Source organism: Betta splendens, chromosome 4 (genome assembly GCF_900634795.4).
Source record: "Betta splendens chromosome 4, fBetSpl5.4, whole genome shotgun sequence".
Lineage (NCBI taxonomy): Eukaryota > Metazoa > Chordata > Actinopteri > Anabantiformes > Osphronemidae > Betta > Betta splendens.
Window position 1 is genome coordinate 33192965 of NC_040884.2, and position 24444 is coordinate 33217408.

General features: G+C 36.0%; 1 protein-coding gene across 3 annotated transcripts in view; it reads right to left on the bottom strand.

Moving 5' to 3' along the window:
* The window catches only part of LOC114854179 (protein ECT2-like), a 16957-nt gene extending 7336 nt beyond the window's left edge, over positions 1-9621 (bottom strand). The window contains exons 1-4 of one of the 3 annotated variants that reach the window (XM_041070496.2): positions 9273-9621; positions 8533-8697; positions 7509-7588; positions 3276-3368 (exon numbers count right to left, since the gene is read on the bottom strand). In XM_041070496.2, coding sequence (XP_040926430.1) covers positions 3276-3368; positions 7509-7588; positions 8533-8665 — 306 coding nt within the window. In that variant the 5' untranslated portion in view covers positions 8666-8697; positions 9273-9621. The remainder of the gene's footprint in view (positions 1-3275; positions 3369-7508; positions 7589-8532; positions 8698-9272) is intronic. The other 2 variants (XM_029148347.3, XM_029148348.3) reach the window with 2 other exon arrangements.
* Positions 9622-24444: the final 14823 nt, after the last annotated feature.

Below are 24444 nucleotides of genomic sequence, written 5' to 3' on the forward strand. Positions count from 1 at the left end.
GTGTGATTATATATATATATATATATATATATATATATATATATATATATATATATATATATATATATATATATATATATATATATATATATATATATATATATATATATATATATATATATTCAGCTCTGTCTAAAGAATAATCCACCTTTAGGATAAATATCTCTGTAAATAGAGGCCTCAGCAACTTCTAACCTCGATATAATCACAGCAAAATTAGTGACCCATTAACTCAGTAAAACGATGGTTTTGATGAAGTGAAGGAGGATAACGATTTCAATGCGAACAGTCAGAGGAGGTTCTCAGTTCTCGGTGCTCCACTAGTCAAAGTGGACTAAAGCACCTATAAAAGCAATAAAAGTGATCAATGTATCCAAATAACAGTTATTTATACCTATCTGACTAAATATAAACAGTGTCCAGTCATTGTCCAGCCTGCCCAAATCTGACACTTATGTCCACCAGAGGGTAGGTGTCTGTATGGCCATATCTCTGCCTAGCAACAACTGCCTGTGGTCAATGAGGTGTCTTTTTTAACTGAGGGTGCTTTTCATACACCTAAAAGATATTCATATAGTGCTGTAGCCTATGTTCTACTGTTTAATTTATTATTAAACATGTCTTTACTCAGTCAAAAGGACCCAATCTGGACCATTTCACCCTTATATGGGAGAGCTGGGGGTATAGGGTTAACTCTTTTACCAGATTCACATTTTTTTCACGTTCGGACTTTTTGGTTGACGTGTAGGGGCGGGACTAACATGGAGGACCTATCAAAACGACACGTTGCCTTTAGGAGCGATGGGAACCTGGAGAATTATTATTGCAAGTTTTGAACTATCTATTTAATTGTTCACTTCTAACAAAATAGATACTTATAGGTATTTTCGTTCTGCCAAAAACGTAAGTCAATGCAGCATTAGATACGCTCGGTGGGAACTCTAGGCGAGGCGGTAAAACTTATTTTGCACATCGTATAGCAGTTTTCATCTGTCAAATCCCCACCTTCCAAACAAACTGATACTTCTAAATTAATATGCCAGGGCAAGTTCCTATACTGAATATCTGCTCAGTTGGAATGTGCCACAGCACTGTGCTGACCCCGGGACATCCCTCGCCTGGAGTCTCACATCAGAGTCCGACTGCTGCTGGTGGTGGTAGTCACATTATGGGTAACGTCTGGGTCGTACTACTGTGGATGCAGCTACAGTGGACTGAGCTGTACTGTATGATGGAGCAAGTTCCTTGCTCTTAGATCATTGCAGCTCATCATTTGTCTCTCATATGATGTTTTCATAAGACTGCTCACATCAGTAAACTGCATAGACGTTATCCAGGATGTGTCTACCACTGTTAAAAACCTGACAGCAGCTGTCTGAAGTCCAGGCTGCTGTGACCAATAGAAAACGATATTATTTAGAGGTTATGGCAGTTTAAACCCGAAATAAGCTGTATTTGGAGGTATAAGTCCTAACGATATATTACAGATATTCAGTACATGTGCTCTCCCTGCCCTGTGATATTAGTTAGATGGATCAGTTTGCTTATGTCGTACTGTCGCTTGCGGAAGAGTGTGTCGTCTCATTAAGGCATACTGTATAGCTCTGTCTATAAGCAGATACAACTTATTTCTGACATTTCTTAATAAATAATATCTGTTAAAAGGTTTTTCAGAGGTCATAGCAGTGTTGACTCCTGCATCAGAAAGCTTCTGTCCAGCTGTGGTTGCTGATAGACCACTGGAGCTGCTCCCAGAGAAGAACCCGGACGTTACACAGCATGTGTCAACACCGGCCAAAGCCTGACAGAAGTTCTCTGACGCGGGACTCCAGGCGAGGGACATCACAACAGGATCAGCGCAGTGCAGACATTTTATTAGGTCCTTTCTGTTTTTTTCTGTTTTTTTCTCCATGTTCAATTTTCCGTTTTTAGGGTTCGGACTTTGTGTGTGAGGGGCGGGACTAACAATGAACTGTAACTAAAAAAAAGTTTGAAAATAAAAAAAGTAGTTGAAACTCGAAAATATAAAAACTGAAGCTGAAAATACATTTAAATTGAAAATCTTTCAATACACAGTTCCAAATTATTTTATTTCGCTTTGAAGACACATGGGCCCAATTCAGCTCACATAATCACTACAAGTCTGAATAACGCATTGGGTTGGTAACCGCAGCTACTGCAGATGTAACCCAGAAACAGGGGAAAAACAGTTATTAATTACTGGCTAGGCAAAACATTCCTGTTGGGTCCAAATAGAGGAAATTTCCAAAACACTGAATACTACTGTATATGCAGAGGATAACAGAAAACAACCTAATTACTCTGTGCTGCCACGTTTAGATTGAAATTGTAAGATGACTTTATAATCTGTTAAAAAAAAATTACCAAGTAAGGATTTTGACACTGCTGTTATTTCATCTAAATCAGCTTGCTAAAAGGATCAATAACATTGGTACAGTAAGTACTTCCTTAGTTTAAAAACCCTTAACATCAGAAGGCTGACATTTAATTAACACCTATTAGAACATTAAACATGTTCATTCATTCATCAGAAAAAAAATTAAGGATAAAAATGTATGCAAGGGCTTTAAATCAAGAAAGAAAATATAGAGCATCAAAGTGTCTTTTAGGCTCATAATCAGAATGGGGTTGTCAAATTTGGCACCAGCGAGTCCATCCCCAGACTGAGCTAACTCAAATAACACAGCCCCTGAAACCTTAGATAATTTTATATTGTAAATAAGTCATGATAGTTTGTACTTTGCTCACTAAAAGACATGTGAATTGCAAAGCACCATCTGTTCACCCTCCCACATGAAGCTAGCCCACCCGTTGAATGTTCAATTTCTCCCAAAAAGAAGGCAAATTTACAAGTTTCACAAATTGTTAAACCAATTATTTTAAATGAAATAGCACTCAAAGGTCAAAGCATGTTGGGTACAATGCTGTTCATTACATTCCTTAAATCATTTGTGCAAATGGCTTTTGTTGTCTTGAAACTGCATGAGATTCTGCATTAATACGTGAAAATGAATGATGAATCTAGAGGGAGACATTTTAGCCTGGAAATCAGCTTCGGCATTGAGTACCATTAGACAGTGACGGAAGTACACACACAATTATCATATTTAAATATTTAACTAAATCAGTTAATTACAAGTGAGTTAACCTTTCAAAATCATTTAATAACCAATGAGAATTATAACGCATGAAACACTTTCTCATTACTTTTCCAATTAATTGGTATTCAAAAAAAGGTAGGTGTTGTACTTTACCATATTCACTATAGATTTTATTATAGTTTTCTCTTCGGCACCCGCCTCGCCCTCTCTTATCTTTACCACTGGTACCTCCATTACACTGATGGCCTGTAAAAACCAACCAGCAGGAAGTGGATGTTAATTAGTGGTATTTGAAAAATTATGAGCAGAAAAATAACAAAAAGGGGTGGGTGGGGGATAATAGAAAAAAATAAAAGAATAAAAAAGTAAAAGGGAAATATCTGAGACAAATGCCTGCATGAGGTTAGGTGAGTTTAGAAATAAAGAAAGGAGGGGAACTGATAAGACAAGACAGGGTGGAGGGTGGGGACTGTGTCCTTGAAAAGTATAAACGGTAGCTTCAAACAAATATCACACTCTGCAGGGGGTAGGCACAGGAAAGACTTCTGTTAAAAATTAAAATAAAATGTTCAAAGCCTTTAGAAAAGAGGATGAGAAAAGGCAAAGGACAGAGAAGGACACATGAAGAAACGGTGGGAGGGTCTCTCCTGTCATTTGACTGAGTAAGAGCAGTGGGTGGCCAGGCAGGCATTTGGGAGTGACATTGATGGAGTTATATGTAGATGTGACTATGCTGCAGGTCGACAGCAAGAAACAGATGAATTAAGCAGGAGGACCCTGGTGAGTGCCAGGAAGTGACAGAGCCCGAAAGACCTGGAAAGTCAGATGCCACACCCTCAAATCACTTTCAGGTAGCACTTATCAAAGGCACAGTACTGTGATTACCAAAATACAAACAGAAACAGAATTTAACACATCACAATGTTGTATTTTTTAACAAGGAAAAAGTATTCATACACTGTGTTTCTTGAACAACGAAAACCAGAAGGACTGGCAGTATAAATTTGCCTAAAGTAAAGACGACTTGGCATTGCATCAAACATCCTACAGCAGGATTAAGTCAGTTTCAAACTGCTTCAAAGATTAAACTATTCTTTTACACTATTGCTATTAGCCATCTACCCATGACCTAACAAATTTCCACCGCTTGGTACCAACTCAACATTACCTTGACTGTGATGAATACATATACTTCTTTAAATCTCTAAGTTGGTTTTAAAAATCGTTTTGTTCTGCGGATCTGCAGCCCTGACATCGAACTGCTGGCCGTGGGCCTCCGTCTATATTATTTACCCAGAGAGTTTCTACAAGTTATCTTTATTGCTGTTTACACCCCCCCCCCGCCCCTCCGCAAACGCTGCCGCGGCATGTGGCGGCATGTGACGTCATACAGACGGCCGTCTCCAACCTGCAGTCCAGACATCCTGACGCTTTCTTTATGATCTCTGGTGACTTTAATAACACCAGTCTTGACAAGTCACTTCCTCCATTCACCCAGTTTTTTCGCTGTCCCACCAGAGGTGGGAAAACACTGGACCTGATGTACACTAATGTTAAGGATGCCTACTCTTCCACTGCCCTCCACCTTTTGTGGAAGTCGGATCCCAATTCACAAAGCACCTCTCAGGTTCAAAGGCAGCCTGCCACCATTTAAACTGTTAAAAGGTGGAAAGATGAGGACCGCTTTGCTCTGCAGAGCTGCTTTGAAGACACTGACTGGGAGGCTCTCTGTGAACCTCATGGTGAGGACATTGATGGACTGATAGACTGCATCACAGATTATATAATTTTCTGCGTGGACACCCATATACCTGATAAAACCTTTCGACGCTTTTCCTAACAATAAGCCATGGGTCACTTGTGATATCAAAGCCACCCTGAATGAAAAGAAGAAAGCATTCAGGTCCGGGGACACGGAGGCAGCTAGGAGTGTCCAGAGAGAGCAGTCAGTCAAAATCAGGGGGGGAAGGAGGCTTACAGGAGGAAACTGGAACACAGACTTCTGAACAACAACCCCAGGGAAGTGGAGGGGCATGAGGACCATCACCGGCTACAAGTGCAGCAGCCAGGTGACTGAGGGGTCTATGGACAGGGCCAACGAACTTAATAACTTATTTAACAGATTCCAGGTTGGGCCCATAAACCCCCCGCTGTCCATGATAGCCCCCCCCCCCCATCACCTACTGGGCCCATCCACCACCACCTCACACAGAATCACAGCTGATCAGGTGAGAAAGGAGCTGAACAAGCTTCACTCAACGAAGGCTGCAGGACCTGATAGAATCAGCCCAAGGGTGCTGAAAGTCTGTGCTTCCTAGCTGTGTGGTGTCCTAACCCTCCGATACATCTTCAACCTGAGTCTGCAGCTGGGGAGAGTTCCTCTTATGTGGAAAAAGTCATGCATTGTGCCAGTGAATAAGACGCCATATCCCAGATTTCTCAACGACTACAGACCTGTGGCTCTGACCTCTGACATCATGAAGGCTTTTGAGAGGCTGATCCTGGACTCCCTGCATTCTCTCGTCAAACCCTCAGTCGATCCCCTCCAGTTTGCATATCAACCCCACCTAGGAGTGAATAACGCCATCATACATGGACTACCTCACCAACTGCCCCCAGTGCGTCCGCCTGCAGAACTGTGTCTGACACCGTGGTCTGCAGCACAGAAGCTCCACAGGAGACAGTCCTGTCTCCCTTCCTCTTCACCCTGTACACCTCAGACTTCAGGTAAAACTTGGAGTCCTGTCATCTCCAGAACTTCTCTGAGGACTCTGCTATTGTAGGACGTATCCAGGGTGGTGATGTCACAGAGTATCAGGGAGTGGTGGACAGCTTTGTGGACTGGTGTGGACAGAAGCACCTCCAACCGAACATCAGTTAAACTAAGGAGCTGGTGATTAACTTTAGGAAATCTGAGTGCTGTCACCCCTCTTACTAATAAAAATGAAGAGGTGGAGGTCGTGACCAAATACAAATACCTGGGAATATAAATAAATAAAGAAAATAAAGAACTCCTCAGCTGTGTACAAGAAGGCTCAGAGCAGAATGTACTTGCCGAGAGGCTCAGGTCCTTTAACGTCTGCAGCACCATGCTGAGGAAGTTTTAAGACTCTGTGGTGGCCAGTGTTGTGTTTTATGCTGTGGTCTGTGGGGCAGCAGCATGAATGTAGCAGACAGTAACAGACTGGTCAACCTGATCAGGAGGGCTGGTTCTGTTCTGGGGGTGGAGCTGGACCCCCTACATGCTGTAGCTGAGAGGAGGATGCTGGTCCAACTCCTCTCTATCCTAGACAACACCTCCACCCCCTACACAGTGTGCTGCCTAGACAGAGGAACACCTACAACCAGAGGCTGATCAGTATTAGGTGCTCCACAGAACGCCACCGGAGGTCCTTCCTACCGGTGCCATCAGCCTGTACAACTCCTCCTCTCTCTGTATGGGTTTATCTTCATCCATGCAATAACTATTTAGACTTGTTGTGAGTGTGTGTAGATGTGTTAACATTCTTATATTCAATCTCCCTTCCTTCTTGTGTGTATCTCCATCTGTGTGTGTATCTCACATGTTGATCCAACGATCAACATGTGCAAAATAATTTCCCTCTGGGAATAATAAAGTTTTTTGTATCTTGAATATTGACCCTCACGAAATTGTGACACAGCCGCATACTGAAACAAAAAACGTTTTCACATCTTTTCTTTGTTCTAATTCACAAGAGTTTCATGATGTGTTGCTATAACCACTCGGGCAATACTTAAGAATAATCAATCAGACAAAATGCAGAATTAAAGTAATATGACTTTAGATAGATAAGCAAAACAGACAAAATAGACATTGCTCCAAACGTAGAAGTCTCAGCATTGAACTTAAATTGTTGTAATGTTTCCAAAACCAAGTTTATGCTGACCGTACAGTAAGGGAAGATTGTGTGTTTCATCTGCATGCATCTGTCTGTATATATTGTTTGTTTGAGTTTCTATCCCCAGTTCAAATGTTTGATTCACAAAGTATAGTGAGGTTGATGCAAGACTTGTGTTTAATTGACTAGCTGATTTAAGGTAAGTAGCCTTTTTCGCTGAAGCTTTTCTAAGTCAGAGGTCTAAGGACGAAGGATGTTGTAGGTTGCCACGTTACGCTAACTAAACTTTTCTAATATCTCTTACGACTATGACTGTGTAAATTATTGTTATTATTTGCATGTTTATTATGCACACATAGTATTTGTAGCAGGAATAACTGTTACACTTTGCTGAACACAAACAGCCATGTGATCACTTTCTTTCTTCCTGAGGATTTTTACCTAACACAAAAGGTACAACACTGAAAAATTGTGACAATAGGGCAATAATGAAAAAGTGGACCTCCATGTTTAACAAAGAACATACCTGCAGTGCTTTGACCAGTTCTTCATTTCTGCCTGCTTTTCCCACCAGAACAACCCTAGTCTCCACTTTTGGCAGCATGTCTGAAAAAGAAGAACAAAGCAAGTGTTACAAAATACAACACTTACTTTCAGTGCTGATAGGGCAAGAACTTCAATATCACAATCATATTAATCACAATGGAATCATTGTAATTGATTTAAGAATTTGATGTAAATTATTTTGAATGTATATGTAGTGCCAATTCACTAAGGCCACTCTCACGTCAGAGTAAAGTAAGTTTTAAGACCGTGTAAAAATCAAAAACCAACTATATAGAAAACTCAACATAATCCCACACATTAGTAAATTAAATTATTATATTAATAATAAAATTTTACTTTTAAAACTCATTAGTTTTATTTCTTATTTGTGTTTCCTATTCATTGTAAGTCTAATTTAGTAGCCATTACCTCTAAATGTTAGCTGAAGAATACACAAAATTTCTGCAGGTTTCACCAAATGTTTGACTTTTTATTTATCAATTCAAGACCCAAGTATGAACCCTGCATAGGAGGAATAAATAGATGAAGTACCAATAGAAGCACACTTTCTTGCAGATTCAACCTTAAACATATAGTGAACTATAGTGAACAAAGCTGTAGATGCTAACAGGCACCACCCTAACAAAGTATTATTACATTATTTGGCAAATATGGGATTTAAATTGGAATACAGAAGAATTGCTAATGATCTCTTACCCACCTAACCAAAGAAACAGCTGTAGGAATTTAACCTTTTAATCTATTTGTACACAACTTCGAGAGAAGATCTGTCCAATGAATTCATATTTTCAAAATGTTATGGAAAATTAATTGTCTTTTAATCTAAGAAATAATATTATAGGCATAAATTTACAAAAAATGCCCTATACTCCACATGTATACTGTATGTAGTAAACTATATACCATCGCAATTGGTTCTGTCTTTTTTCATGTGTCAGGCTTTTAAGAGTTATGAACAAAACCAATAGTGCCTGGAGACTGACCTTCCCCATCTTCACCAGACATGCCAAGGAACACATGGTCCTTAGTGGTTTCAGAAATTCTCGAATCATAGACCGAAGAATCCACCAACAGACTTCGAGCTGTCCCCAAAGTCAGTATGCTGCTGTCAGCCATGGCAGGAACCACAGTGTCCAAAACGATCAAAACTTACAGAGAACAAACAAGAGAAGACACCGAGGGAGAACACAGTGAGGGAGAGGAAAGAGAAAGTATAGGGGAAAAAGCCAGGAATATACATGTCAAACAAACGTCAAAATTCAGGCTGAAGACAAAAAACATGTAACAAATGACAACGTTGGTAAAACAGGTTATGGGTGATAAAAAGTTTACAATGAAACTTCAAGGTTATCTGACTCTTTACATAGCAAAAACCACAACAAAATCTACAGGCTACATGACAAGGTTTTGTTAGTGCTGATGTGTTGAATTGGAAGAATAAGCTGCGATGTTGACTAAAATTAAAACAGGACAGGCGGTAGTAAAAAGGTCAAACAAGCAAAACGTAAGAAATTTAATTAGTTACTCATTTACCGAGGTTTGAAGCACAATTTACATAACAAAATCAGACTTTAAATGCTTAACGTTTTCTGTCCAACATCGTTCCACCGCGAGCTGCAAAATTGCTTTTGGTTGCTTTCGTCACATGTTGACTGACTTACCATAAAGTACCCAATAAACTGATTTAACAATAACACAAAAACTTAAAGTTGATGAGACCTACCGACTGGTGTGGTGACTTGTACCGTATGTATATGAAAAACAGACCTGGCAGTGGAACCAGTTAAATTTGATAACCCTTCTAACTAACTTAGCTAGCTACACGGCTAGAAAGCCAACGATTCAATGAAGAAATCCTGTTTGGTCCAAAACACAGTCTGGTATCTTCCCATGTTATAACTTATGCACGATAAAAGTCCAAATATGTCTTCTTTCATTTGTTGGCAATTTATTCCATAAAAGTCCCGACACGGTATATGTCTGCAGTTTAACCTCAATTCAAAAAGTAAAGCGAACAACAGCGCCGCAAGCTCATTGGCCAACAGTGATGGATAAGCTTCCGTATAATGGTTGCGCTGATTGGTCCATTCATTCAAATGGTTGACAACGGTTGCGCGACAAACGCGTAGCATTCAGGGACTGTCGGAAAATGGTAAACTTTGCACGATCAGCGCTAGGAGTTTATAAAGACAGCCGTTTACAACATTTATACAGTAATACTGCCTAATAAAATTATACCTGATTGGCAAATGTCACCTCTGACAATAATACATAGATAACCAAAAAAATATTTGGATGTTTTCAAGAAAAACCTTAGCCAGCACATGCTTGTGAGAGTACACTTTTAGTTTACAACTGGAAAAAGTAATTTCTCGAGAAATTACGTGGGAGAGCTGATCTGCTGCCGCAACGATGACAAACGCTGATTAAGCTGCTGACGTCAAAAAAGTTGACTACGTCCAAAAGTTGACTACGGCAAAGCGATGAAAACGAGAAAACGTTGACAAAGAATAAAACGATGACAAAAGATGGCGATTAAAAAGATGACCAATGTCATACTAGGACAAGATTAAAATATGACAATGATTCAAAAGTTGACCAAGGTAAAAAATATATCACAGATTAAAAAGTTGACCAGAGTGCATTGTTGACAATCATAAATAAGCTGACTAGCTTTTTAATTTGAAGAAAGTATTTGTAAATAATTACCTGTGTAATAGTTTAATAACTAGTAAAAATTTACCAGTCAGAAACAAAAATCTTGCCATTTAAGGTAATAAATTACATTGGTGCTTTTATTTTGAAAGGATTTAGAGGTTGTGTGTGGGCGATTACTAAACTATAAAATAGTCATTAGATAATCATAATTTATCATTCAATAGCAAGAATAGCCCTATTAAAGCAAAAGATTTAGATTTAGCCCTTTCAGAATAAAAGCACCCTAATAAGTTTGAGTGGCTATTTACTGAACTCTAAAGTAGTCTCTATAACGATTGGCAAGTATTCAGAACCACAAATTTTCTAATCAATCTTGCCATTAAAGGTAATAAATTGTAATTGGTGCTTTTATTTTGAAAGGATTTGGAGGAAATGTGTGGGGGTAATAGCGTAACTGTCAATTAGTCTTTAAATAATCATAATTAACCATTCAAAGGCAAAAACAGTGCAGTTAAAGCTAATAATTGGCATTGGTGCTTTTATTTTGAAAGGATTTAGAGGACGCATGTGTGGGTAATTACTAAACTGTTAATCTATCTTTAAAAAGTCATAATTATCCATCTAAAAGCAGAAATACTGCTATTAAAGCTAATTATTTGGCTTGGTGCTTTTATTTTGAAAGGATTTAGAGGAAGTGCGTGCTTAATCACTACACAATCCAATAGTGTGGTTGACTAATCAGTAACAAGCATGGAACTGCTCTGTACACTGAGCATCAGCAGTTTGACCTGTCAGTCAAATCTGCAGCTGCGCCGTCGCCATGGAGACAAAAGGCGGGAAAATCAGGCTCACTCTGCTCTGTAAAAAGCAGAGTTTCACCCTGTATAAACAGGCTTGTTCCAGCTAAACCATAATAGTTATCACAAAGATTATTTCATTTTTCGAGTCCCAAGGCTTCAATGAGCAAATGGTGTGAATTTTATGTTTGAGGACAAACGTTTGTAGCCACAGTCGCAATTTCAAAATATGTTTCCTCCTTGTTTTTCTCCAGACGTCTGCCAAAAATTATCATTAGAGTCTATGGGAGAATTTCAGGATCTCTCTGTGCTTTGAGGTCGATAGCGACTAAAGTATAGGTCTGAGGGTAAAGCCAGACACATCATTAGAAAGAAGACAAGTATGACTACGATTTAGTGAAGTAATTATGTTGATAGAGTAAAAATTGTGGCTGTAGTGACGAGTTAGAGACAGAAGTTCTGTCTTAAAAAAGCGCACCTTCTCACTGTAGCTGTGACATCACGCACTCTAACTGACCCAATACACACTAATGGAAAAGCTGAAAATTTAACAAAAACCACACCATATTTAAACGCTCACGAGTCAAAAAGTATAGAAGATACGACAACGCTGATTTACGAGGAGAAAGTTGAGCGATGATGGACGCTTTTGAAGTTGAAATGACGTTTCTACGCCAAAGTATGACGATGATAGACGCTGATGAAAAGAGGGAAGTTGACAAAAAGTTTAACGATGATTCCCATAGACGACCATTATAAAAAAACGATGAAAAAAGTTGAATAACATTAAAAGTTGAAAAGCTGAAAACATAAAAAGTAATAGCCCACATCTCCTAAAGATGACACACGTTTAGAAAGTTGAACGACGATTCTACGATGAAGCGTTAAAAAGTAGATAGCAATCAAAAAAGGGCGGAATAAGTAGAAGAAGAATAATAATAACTAGAAAAAGTAATTTCTCGAGAAATTACGTGGGAGAGCTGATCTGCTGCCGCAACGATGACAAACGCTGATTAAGCTGCTGACGTCCAAAAGTTGACTACGGCAAAACGATGAAAACGATGAAAACAAGAAAACGTTGACAAAGATTAAAACGATGACAAAAGATGGCGATCAAAAAGATGATGATTAAAAAGATGACCATGGTCACACTAAGACAAGATTAAAAATATGACAATGATTCAAAAGTTGACCAAGGTAAAAAGATGTCAAATATTAAAAAGTTGACAATCATGAATTAGCTAACTAGCTTTTTAATTTGAAGAAAGTATTTGTAAATAATTAAATAATAAATAAAAATAAAATAATAGCAAATAAAAATAATAGTTTAATAACTATTAAAAATTTACCGGTCAGAAACAAAAATCTTGCCATTTAGGGTAATAAATTACATTGTTGCTTTTATTTTGAAAGGATTTAGAGGTTGTGTGTGAGTGATTACTAAACTATAAAATAGTCATTAGATAGTCATAATTTATCATTCACTAGCAAGAATAGCCCTATTAAAGCAAAAAATTTAGATTAAGCCCTTTCAGAATAAAAGCACCCTAATAAGTGTGAGTGGTTATTTGCTGAACTCTTAAATAGTCTCATTAAAAATTGGTAAGTATTCAGAACCAGAAATGTTCTAATCAATCTTGCCATTAAAAGGTAATAAATTGTAATTGGTGCTTTTATTTTGAAAGGATTTAGAGGAAATGTGGGGGGGTAATAGCGTACCTGTTAATTAATCTTTAAATAATCATAATTAACCATTCAAAGGCAAAAACAGTGCAGCTAAAGCTAATAAATTGCATAGGTGCTTTTATTTTGAAAGGACGTATAGGAAGCATGTGTGGGTAATTACTAAACTGTTAATGTATCTTTAAATAGTCATAATTACCCATCTAAAAGCAGAAATATTGCTATTAAAGCTAATTATTTGGCTTGGTGCTTTTATTTTGAAAGGATTTAGAGGAAGTGTGTGCTTAATTACTACACAATCCAATAGTGTAGTTGAGTAATCAGTAATAAGCATGAAACTGCTGCCTACACTGAGCATCAGGAGTTTGACCTGTCAGTGAAATCTGCAGCTGCGCCGTCGCCATGGAGACGAAAGGCGGGAAAATCAGGCTCACTCTGCTCTGTAAAAGCAGAGTTTCACCCTGTATAAACAGGCTTGTTCCAGCTAAACCATGATAGTTATCACAAAAATTATTTCATTTTACGAGTCCCAAGGCTTCAATGAGCAAATGGTGTGAATTTTATGTTTGAGGACAAACGTTTGTAGCCACAGTCGCAATTTCAAAATATGTCTCCTCCTTTTTTTTCTCCAGACGTCTGCCAAAAATTATCATTAGAGTCTATGGGAGAATTTCAGGATCTCTCTGTGCTTTGAGGTCGATAGCGACTAAAGTATAAGTCTGAGGGTAAAGCCAGACACATCATTAGAAAGAAGACAAGTATGACTACGATTTAGTGAAATAATTACGTTGATAGAGTAAAAATTGTGGCTGTAGTGACAAGTTAGAGACAGAAGTTCTGTCTTAAAAAAGCGCACATTCTCACTGTAGCTGTGACATCACGCACTCTAACTGACCCAATACACACTAATGGAAAAGCTGAAAATTTAACAAAAACCACACCATATTTAAACGTTCACGAGTCAAAAAGTATAGAAGATACGACAACGCTGATTTACGAGGAGAAAGTTGAGCGATGATGGACGCTTTTGAAGTTGAAATGACGTTTCTACGCCAAAGTATGACGATGATAGACGCTGATGAAAAGAGGGAAGTTGACAAAAAGTTGAACGATGATTCCCATAGACGACCATTATAAAAAAACGATGAAAAAAGTTGAATAACATTAAAAGTTGAAAAGCTGAAAACATAAAAGTAATAGCCCACATCTCCTAAAGATGACACACGTTTAGAAAGTTGAACGACGATTCTACGATGAAGCGTTAAAAAGTAGATAGCAATCAAAAAAAGGGCGGAATAAGTAGAAGAAGAATAATAATAATAATAAAGACCGAAGATAACAATAGTGTGAGAGCTGTTCAGCTCTCCCACTAATAACTAGAAAAAGTAATTTCTCGAGAAATTACGTGGGAGAGCTGATCTGCTGCCGCAACGATGACAAACGCTGATTAAGCTGCTGACGTCAAAAAAGTTGACTACGTCCAAAAGTTGACTACGGCAAAGCGATGAAAACGAGAAAACGTTGACAAAGAATAAAACGATGACAAAAGATGGCGATTAAAAAGATGACCAATGTCATACTAGGACAAGATTAAAATATGACAATGATTCAAAAGTTGACCAAGGTAAAAAATAGATCACAGATTAAAAGTTGACCAGAGTGCATTGTTGACAATCATAAATAAGCTGACTAGCTTTTAATTTGAAGAAAGTATTTGTAAATAATTACTTGTGTAATAGTTTAATAACTAGTAAAAATTTACCAGTCAGAAACAAAAATCTTGCCATTTAAGGTAATAAATTACATTGGTGCTTTTATTTTGAAAGGATTTAGAGGTTGTGTGTGGGCGATTACTAAACTATAAAATAGTCATTAGATAATCATAATTTATCATTCAATAGCAAGAATAGCCCTATTAAAACAAAAGATTTAGATTTAGCCCTTTCAGAATAAAAGCACCCTAATAAGTTTGAGTGGCTATTTACTGAACTCTAAAGTAGTCTCTATAACGATTGGCAAGTATTCAGAACCACAACTTTTCTAATCAATCTTGCCATTAAAGGTAATAAATTGTAATTGGTGCTTTTATTTTGAAAGGATTTAGAGGAAATGTGTGGGGGGTAATAGCGTAACTGTCAATTAGTCTTTAAATAATCATAATTACCCATTCAAAGGCAAAAAACAGTGCAGTTAAAGATAATAATTGGCATTGGTGCTTTTATTTTGAAAGGGTTTAGAGGAAGCATGTGTGGGTAATTACTAAACTGTTAATCTATCTTTAAATAGTCATAATTACAGATCTAAAAGCAGAAATATTGCTATTAAAGCTAATTATTTGGCTTGGTGCTTTTATTTTGAAAGGATTTAGAGGAAGTGTGTGCTTAATTATTACACAATCCAATAGTGTAGTTGAGTAATCAGTAATAAGCATGAAACTGCTGCCTACACTGAGCATCAGGAGTTTGACCTGTCAGTGAAATCTGCAGCTGCGCCGTCGCCATGGAGACGAAGGGCGGGAAAATCAGGCTCACTCTGCTCTGTAAAAGCAGAGTTTCACCCTGTATAAACAGGCTTGTTCCAGCTAAACCATGATAGTTATCACAAAAATTATTTCATTTTACGAGTCCCAGGCTTCAATGAGCAAATGGTGTGAATTTTTTGTTTGAGGACAAACGTTTGTAGCCACAGTCGCAATTTCAAAATATGTCTCCTCCTTTTTTTTCTCCAGACGTCTGCCAAAAATTATCATTAGAGTCTATGGGAGAATTTCAGGATCTCTCTGTGCTTTGAGGTCGATAGCGACTAAAGTATAAGTCTGAGGGTAAAGCCAGACACATCATTAGAAAGAAGACAAGTATGACTACGATTTAGTGAAATAATTACGTTGATAGAGTAAAAATTGTGGCTGTAGTGACAAGTTAGAGACAGAAGTTCTGTCTTAAAAAAGCGCACCCTCGCACTCTGGCTGTGACATCACACACTCTAAATGACCCAATACACACTAATGGAAAAGCTGAAAATTTAACAAAAACCACACCATATTTAAACACTCACGAGTCAAAAAGTATAGAAGATACGACAACGCTGATTTACGAGGAGAAAGTTGAGCGATGATGGACGCTTTTGAAGTTGAAATGACGTTTCTACGCCAAAGTATGACGATGATAGACGCTGATGAAAAGAGGGAAGTTGACAAAAAGTTTAACGATGATTCCCATAGACGACCATTATAAAAAAACGATGAAAAAAGTTGAATAACATTAAAAGTTGAAAAGCTGAAAACATAAAAAGTAATAGCCCACATCTCCTAAAGATGACACACGTTTAGAAAGTTGAACGACGATTCTACGATGAAGCGTTAAAAAGTAGATAGCAATCAAAAAAAGGGCGGAATAAGTAGAAGAATAATAATAATAACTAGAAAAAGTAATTTCTCGAGAAATTACGTGGGAGAGCTGATCTGCTGCCGCAACGATGACAAACGCTGATTAAGCCGCTGACGTCAAAAAGTTGACTGCGTCCAAAAGTTGACTACGACAAAAAGATGAAAACGATGAAAACGAGAAAACGTTGACAAAGAATAAAACGATGACAAAAGATGGCGATTTAAAAAATTCCTAATTTGACCAAGCTGAAAAGATGTCAAAGATTAAAAAGTTGACCAAGTTGCATTGTTGACAATCATAAATAAGCTGACTAGCTTTTTGATTTGAAGAAAGTATTTGTAAATAATTACCTAACTATGTAATAGTTAAATAACTATTAAAAATTTACCAGTCAGAAACAAAAATCTTGCCATTTAAGATAATAAATTACATTGGTGCTTTTATTTTGAAAGGATTTAGAGGTTGTGTGTGAGTGATTACTAAACTATAAAATAGTCATTAGATAGTCATAATTTATCATTCAATAGCAACAATAGCCCTATTAAAGCAAAAGATTTAGATTTAGCCCTTTCAGAATAAAAGCACCCTAATAACTTTGAGTGGCTATTTACTGAACTCTAAAGTAGTCTCATTAATGATTGGTAAGTATTCAGAACCAGAAATGTTCTAATCAATCTTGCCATTAAAGGTAATAAATTGTAATTGGTGCTTTTATTTTGAAAGGATTTGGAGGAAATGTGTGGGGGTAATAGCGTAACTGTCAACTAGTCTTTAAATAATCATAATTACCCATTCAAAGGCAAAAACAGTGCAGTTAAAGCTAATAATTGGCATTGGTGCTTTTATTTTGAAAGGATGTAGAGGAAGCATGTGTGGGTCATTACTAAACTGTTAATCTATATTTAAACAGTCATAATTACCCATCTAAAAGCAGAAATATTGCTATTAAAGCTAATTATTTGGCTTGGTGCTTTTATTTTGAAAGGATTTAGAGGAAGTGTCTGCTTAATTACTACACAATCCAATAGTGTAGTTGAGTAATCAGTAACAAGCATGGAACTGCTGTCTACACTGAGCATTGAAGGAAGTGTGTGCAGATAATTGCTGAACAGTAGAATAGTTTAATTAACTGGTTATAATTAACTAGTCAAATTCACAAATGTGATATTTAGGCTAAATAATTAGATTGGTGCTTTTATTTTGAAAGTAATTTGAGGAAGTGTGTGTCCTAAATTGGTAAACTGGGAAAAGCGCTCATTAAGTTGTCCTAAATAACAAAAAAGCAGTCAAAAGCATAAATTAAAAAGGTTTAGAGCTTAGTTAGTTGCACTAAAAGTTTAGTATTCTTATTTTGAAATGACTTACAGGAAGCTTGTGTGAGTAATTGTTAAATTGTTTCATTAACTAGTAATAATAAACCAGTAATAACTGGTATAGACTTATTGCTGATTTACAATTGACCATTCAAAAGCAGAATTTATTCTATCAAAGCAAAAAAATTGGTTTAATGCTTTTATTTTAAAATGATTTAGAGATGTATGTGTTTATAGCTAAACTTTAAAATAGTCTCATTACTTGTCACAATTACCCATTCAAAAACAGAGTTTATGCTATTAAAACTAAAAATTTGGATTGGTACTTTTATTTTAAAAGGATATCGAGGACACCTGTGCAGGCAATTTCTAAACATTAAGATTGTCTTATCATCTAGTTACAATACACCAGCTGAACGCAGAAATATTGCCCTTTTTAGCTAAAGAACTGGAATGGGGCTTTTATTTTGAAAGGATTTGGAGAAACTGTGTGTGCAGTATTTTAGTCTAAATAAATAGTCATAATAAACCTGTTGGAAGCAGAAATATTGCTATCTTTAGTTAAAAATCAGGATTTGGGCTTTTATTTTGAAAGGATGTGGAGAAGCTGTGTGTGCTTAATAGCTAAACTGTAAAACAGTCACAATAACCAGTCACGATTACCCATTAAAAAGTATAAATAGTCCTATTAAAGCTAAAAATTTGGATTGGTGCTTTTATTTGAAAAGAATATGGAAAATGCCTGTGCAGGTATTTGCTAAACAGTATATTAGTCTAAATAACTAGTCATAATACACCTGTTGAAAGCAGAACTATTGTTATCTTTAGCTAAAGATCAGGATTGGGGCTTTTATTTTGAAAGGATGTAGAGGGGCTGTACGTGCTTAATAGCTAAACTGTAAAACAGTCACACTAACCAGTCATGATTACCCATTCAAAGCACAAATAGTGCTATTAAAGCTAAAAATCTGGATTGGTGCTTTTATTTTGAAAGGATTTAGAGGTCGTGTGTGAGTAATTACTAAACTATAAAATAGTCATTAGACAGTCATAATATGTCATTCAATAGCAAGAATTGCCCTATTAAAAGAAAAATTTAGGTTAAGCCCTTTCAGAATAAAATCACCCTAATAAGGGTGAGTGGTTATTTGCTGAACTCTAAAGTGTCTCATTAACGATTGGTAAGTATTCAGAACCAGAAATGTTCTAATCAATCTTGCCATTAAAGGTAATAAATTGTAATTGGTGCTTTTATTTTGAAAGGATTTAGAGGAAATGTGTGGGGGTAATAGCATAACTGTCAATTAGCCTTTAAATAATCATAATTACCCATTCAAAGGCAAAAACAGTGCAGTTAAAGCTAATAATTGGCATTGGTGCTTTTATTTTGAAAGGATTTAGAGGAAGCATGTGTGGGTAATTACTAAACTGTTATTCTATCTTTAAAAAGTCATAATTACCCATCTAAAAGCAGAAATACTGCTATTAAAGCTAATTATTTGGCTTGGTGCTTTTATTTTGAAAGGATTTAGAGGAAGTGTGTGCTTAATCACTACACAATCCAATAGTGTGGTTGACTAATCAGTAACAAGCATGGAACTGCTCTGTACACTGAGCATCAGCAGTTTGACCTGTCAGTCAAATCTGCAGCTGCGCCGTCGCCATGGAGACAAAAGGCGGGAAAATCAGGCTCACTCTGCTCTGTAAAAGCAGAGTTTCACCCTGTATAAACAGGCTTGTTCCAGCTAAATCATAATAGTTATCACAAAGATTATTTCATTTTTCGAGTCCCAAGGCTTCAATGAGCAAATGGTGTGAATTTTATGTTTGAGGACAAACGTTTGTAGCCACAGTCGCAATTTCAAAATATGTCTCCTCCTTGTTTTTCTCCAGACGTCTGCCAAAAATTATCATTAGAGTCTATGGGAGAATTTCAGGATCTCTCTGTGCTTTGAGGTGGATAGCGACTAAAGTATAAGTCTGAGGGTAAAGCCAGACACATCATTAGAAAGAAGACAAGTATGACTACGATTTAGTGAAATAATTACGTTCATAGAGTAGAAATTGTGGCTGTAGTGACGAGTTAAAGACCGAAGTTCTGTCTTTAAAAAGCGCACCCTCGCACTCTGGCTGTGACATCACGCACTCTAAATGAACCAATACACACTAATGGAAAAGCTGAAAATTTAACAAAAACCACACCATATTTAAACGCTCACTAGTCGAAAAGTATAGAAGATACGACAACGCTGATTTACGAGGAGAAAGTTGAGCGATGATGGACGCTTCTGAAGTTGAAATGACGTTTCTACGCCAAAGTATGACAATGATAGACGCTGATGAAAAGAGGGAAGTTGACAAAAAGTTTAACGATGATTCCCATAGACGACCATTATAAAAAAACGATGAAAAAAGTTGAATAACGTTAAAAGTTGAAAAGCTGAAAACATAAAAAGTAATAGCCCACATCTCCTAAAGATGACACACGTTTAGAAAGTTGATCGACGATTCTACGATGAAGCGTTAAAAAGTAGATAGCAATCAAAAAAAGGGCGGAATAAGTAGAATAATAATAATAATAACTAGAAAAAGCATTTCCATAAGAAAATGCACAGTGAATGCTTCCAAGCTGAAAATATTCCTGAAGAGTTGCTGAAAGTAACTGAAACATTTAAAACGGATGAAATAGCTCAATCATGTAAAGCATAGTTGAATGTATCTAAGGAGAAATAGGAATTGATTAAACAGTGCTGAATATTTGCAGAAGAAGCTGAAGTAGTTGAATTTCATATGGAGGAAACACGAAAAAGATTTGCTGAAATTAACAAACTGCTGAAAATCAATTAATAATTTGTTGAATTATAGCCAAATGTATCAAAATGTCTAAATATTGTAATTAAATAGTTTTGATTTCAAGAGCTTAATGAGTAGCTTAACGTTTTGGAAATATTTAATACGGCTTAAATTTGCTTCAGAACAACTATTTGGATTTAAATTGATAAAAGTTAAAGCTTTGAAGGAAGTGTGTGCAGATAATTGCTGAACAGTAGAATAGTTTCATTAACTGGTTATAATTAACTAGTCAAATTCACAAATGTGATATTTAGGCTAAATAATTAGATTGGTGCTTTTATTTTGAAAGTAATTTGAGGAAGTGTGTGTCCTAAATTGGTAAACTGGGAAAAGCGCTCATTAAGTTGTCCTAAATAACAAAAAAGCAGTCAAAAGCATAAATTAAAAAGGTTTAGAGCTTAGTTAGTTGCACTAAAAGTTTAGTATTCTTATTTTGAAATGACTTACAGGAAGCTTGTGTGAGTAATTGTTAAATTGTTTCATTAACTAGTAATAATAAACCAGTAATAACTGGTATAGACTTATTGCTGATTTACAATTGACCATTCAAAAGCAGAATTTATTCCATCAAAGCAAAAAAATTGGTTTAATGCTTTTATTTTAAAATGATTTAGAGATGTATGTGTTTATAGCTAAACTTTAAAATAGTCTCATTACTTGTCACAATTACCCATTCAAAAACAGAGTTTATGCTATTAAAACTAAAAATTTGGATTGGTACTTTTATTTTGAAAGGATATCGAGGACACCTGTGCAGGCAATTTCTAAACATTAAGATTGTCTTATCATCTAGTAACAATACACCAGCTGAACGCAGAAATATTGCCCTTTTTAGCTAAAGATCTGGAATGGGGCTTTTATTTTGAAAGGATTTGGAGAAACTGTGTGTGCAGTATTTTAGTCTAAATAATAATCATAATAGACCTGTTGGAAGAAGAAAATATTGCTATCTTTAGTTAAAAATCAGGATTTGGGCTTTTATTTTGAAAGGATGTGGAGAAGCTGTGTGTGCTTAATAGCTAAACTGTAAAACAGTCACAATAACCAGTCACGATTACCCATTAAAAAGTATAAATAGTCCTATTAAAGCTAAAAATTTGGATTGGTGCTTTTATTTTAAAAGAATATGGAAAATGCCTGTGCAGGTATTTGCTAAACAGTATATTAGTCTAAATAACTAGTCATAATACACCTGTTGAAAGCAGAACTATTGTTATCTTTAGCTAAAGATCAGGATTGGGGCTTTTATTTTGAAAGGATGTAGAGGGGCTGTACGTGCTTAATAGCTAAACTGTAAAACAGTCACACTAACCAGTCATGATTACCCATTCAAAAGCACAAATAGTGCTATTAAAGCTAAAAATCTGGATTGGTGCTTTTATTTTGAAAGGATTTAGAGGTCGTGTGTGAGTAATTACTAAACTATAAAATAGTCATTAGACAGTCATAATATGTCATTCAATAGCAAGAATTGCCCTATTAAAGGAAAAAATTTAGGTTAAGCCCTTTCAGAATAAAATCACCCTAATAAGTGTGAGTGGTTATTTGCTGAACTCTAAAGTGTCTCATTAACGATTGGTAAGTATTCAGAACCAGAAATGTTCTAATCAATCTTGCCATTAAAGGTAATAAATTGTAATTGGTGCTTTTATTTTGAAAGTAATTTGAGGAAGTGTGTGTCCTAAATTGGTAAACTGGGAAAAGCGCTCATTAAGTTGTCCTAAATAACAAAAAAGCAGTCAAAAGCATAAATTAAAAAGGTTTAGAGCTTAGTTAGTTGCACTAAAAGTTTAGTATTCTTATTTTGAAATGACTTACAGGAAGCTTGTGTGAGTAATTGTTAAATTGTTTCATTAACTTGTAATAATAAAGGCAATTTCTAAACATTAAGATTGTCTTATCATCTAGTAACAATACACCAGCTGAACGCAGAAATATTGCCCTTTTTAGCTAAAGATCTGGAATGGGGCTTTTATTTTGAAAGGATTTGGAGAAACTGTGTGTGCAGTATTTTAGTCTAAATAAATAGTCATAATAAACCTGTTGGAAGCAGAAATATTGCTATCTTTAGTTAAAAATCAGGATTTGGGCTTTTTTTTTGAAAGGATGTGGAGAAGCTGTGTGTGCTTAATAGCTAAACTGTAAAACAGTCACAATAACCAGTCACGATTACCCATTAAAAAGTATAAATAGTCCTATTAAAGCTAAAAATTCGGATTGGTGCTTTTATTTTGAAAGAATATGGAAAAGGCCTGTGCAGGTATTTGCTAAACAGTATATTAGTCTAAATAATTAGTCATAATACACCTGTTGAAAGCAGAACTATTGTTATCTTTAGCCAAAGATCAGGATTGGGGCTTTTATTTTGAAAGGATGTAGAGGGGCTGTGTGTGCTTAATAGCTAAACTGTAAAACAGTCACACTAACCAGTCATGATTACCCATTCAAAAGCACAAATAGTGCTATTAAAGCTAGAAATCTGGATTGGTGCTTTTATTTTGAAAGGATTTAGAGGTTGTGTGTGAGTAATTACTAAACTATAAAATAGTCATTAGACAGTCATAATATGTCATTCAATAGCAAGAATTGCCCTATTAAAGAAAAAAAATTAGGTTAAGCCCTTTCAGAATAAAATCACCCTAATAAGTTTGAGTGGTTATTTGCTGAACTCTAAAGTGTCTCATTAACGATTGGTAAGTATTCAGAACCAGAAATGTTCTAATCAATCTTGCCATTAAAAGAAGTAAATTGTAATTGGTGCTTTTATTTTGAAAGGATTTAGAGGAAACGTGTGGGGGTAATAGCATAACTGTCAATTAGTCTTTAAATAATCATAATTAACCATTCAAAGGCAAAAACGGTGCAGTTAAAGCTAATAAATTGCATTGGTGCTTTTATTTTGAAAGGACATAGATGTAGCATGTGTGGGTAATTACTAAACTGTTAATCTATCTTTAAATAATCATAATTACCCATATAAAAGCAGAAATGTTGGTATTAAAGCTAAATATTTGGCTTGGTGCTTTTATTTTGAAAGGATTAAGAGGAAGTGTGTGCTTAATTACTACACAATCCAATAGTGTAGTTGAGTAATCAGTAATACGCATGGAACTGCTGTCTACACTGAGCATCAGGAGTTTGACCTGTCAGTGAAATCTGCAGCTGCGCCGTCGCCATGGAGACGAAAGGCGGGAAAATCAGGCTCACTCTGCTCTGTAAAAGCAGAGTTTCACCCTGAATAAACAGGCTTGTTCCAGCTAAACCATAATAGTTATCACAAAAATTATTTCATTTTACGAGTCCCAAGTCTTCAATGAGCAAATGGTGTGAATTTTATGTTTGAGGACAAATGTTTGTAGCTGCAGTCGCAATTTCAAAATACTTCTCCTCTTGTTTTTCTCCCCAGACGTCTGCCGAAAATTATCATTAGAGTTAATGGGAGAAATCCAGGATCTCTCTGCGCTTTGAGGTTGATAGCGACTAAAGTATAGGTCTGAGAGTAAAGCCAGACACATCATTAGAAAGAAGACAAGTATGACTACGATTTAGTGAAATAATTACGTTGATAGAGGGAAAATTGTGTCCGTAGTGACGAGTTAAAGACAGAAGTTCTATCTTAAAAAAAACGTCCCCCTCGCACTCTGGCTGTGACATCACGCACTCTAAATAACCCAATACACACTAATGGAAAAGATGAAAATTGACCAAAAACCACCCAATATTTAAACTGCTATACATCAGAAACTATTAAAGATATTTAAACGATTTCTGGAAGATTAATAGTTGAATAGTTGAAGATTATTTTGTAGTTTAAATGGTGTCTGTAGCTTAAAGTATGCGGAAGTAGTTAAAGCTGAAAGTAGACAAAGCTGAAGAGAATTTGAAAAGTTGTTCCCATTCATTTCAATGGGAAAAAAAAGTTAAAAAAGCTTAATAACTTGAAAAATATGAAACATATGAATGAGAAAAGTAAAAGAGTTGCTGAAAGTAACTGAAACATTTAAAACAGATGAAATAGCTCAATCATGTAAAGCATAGTTGAATGTATCTAAGGAGAAAGAGGGATTGATTAAACAGTGCTGAATATTTGCAGAAGAAGCTGAAGTAGTTGAATTTCATATGGAGGAAACACGAAAAAGATTTGCTGAAATTAACAAACTGCTGAAAATCATTAATAATTTGTTGAATTATAGCCAAATGTATCA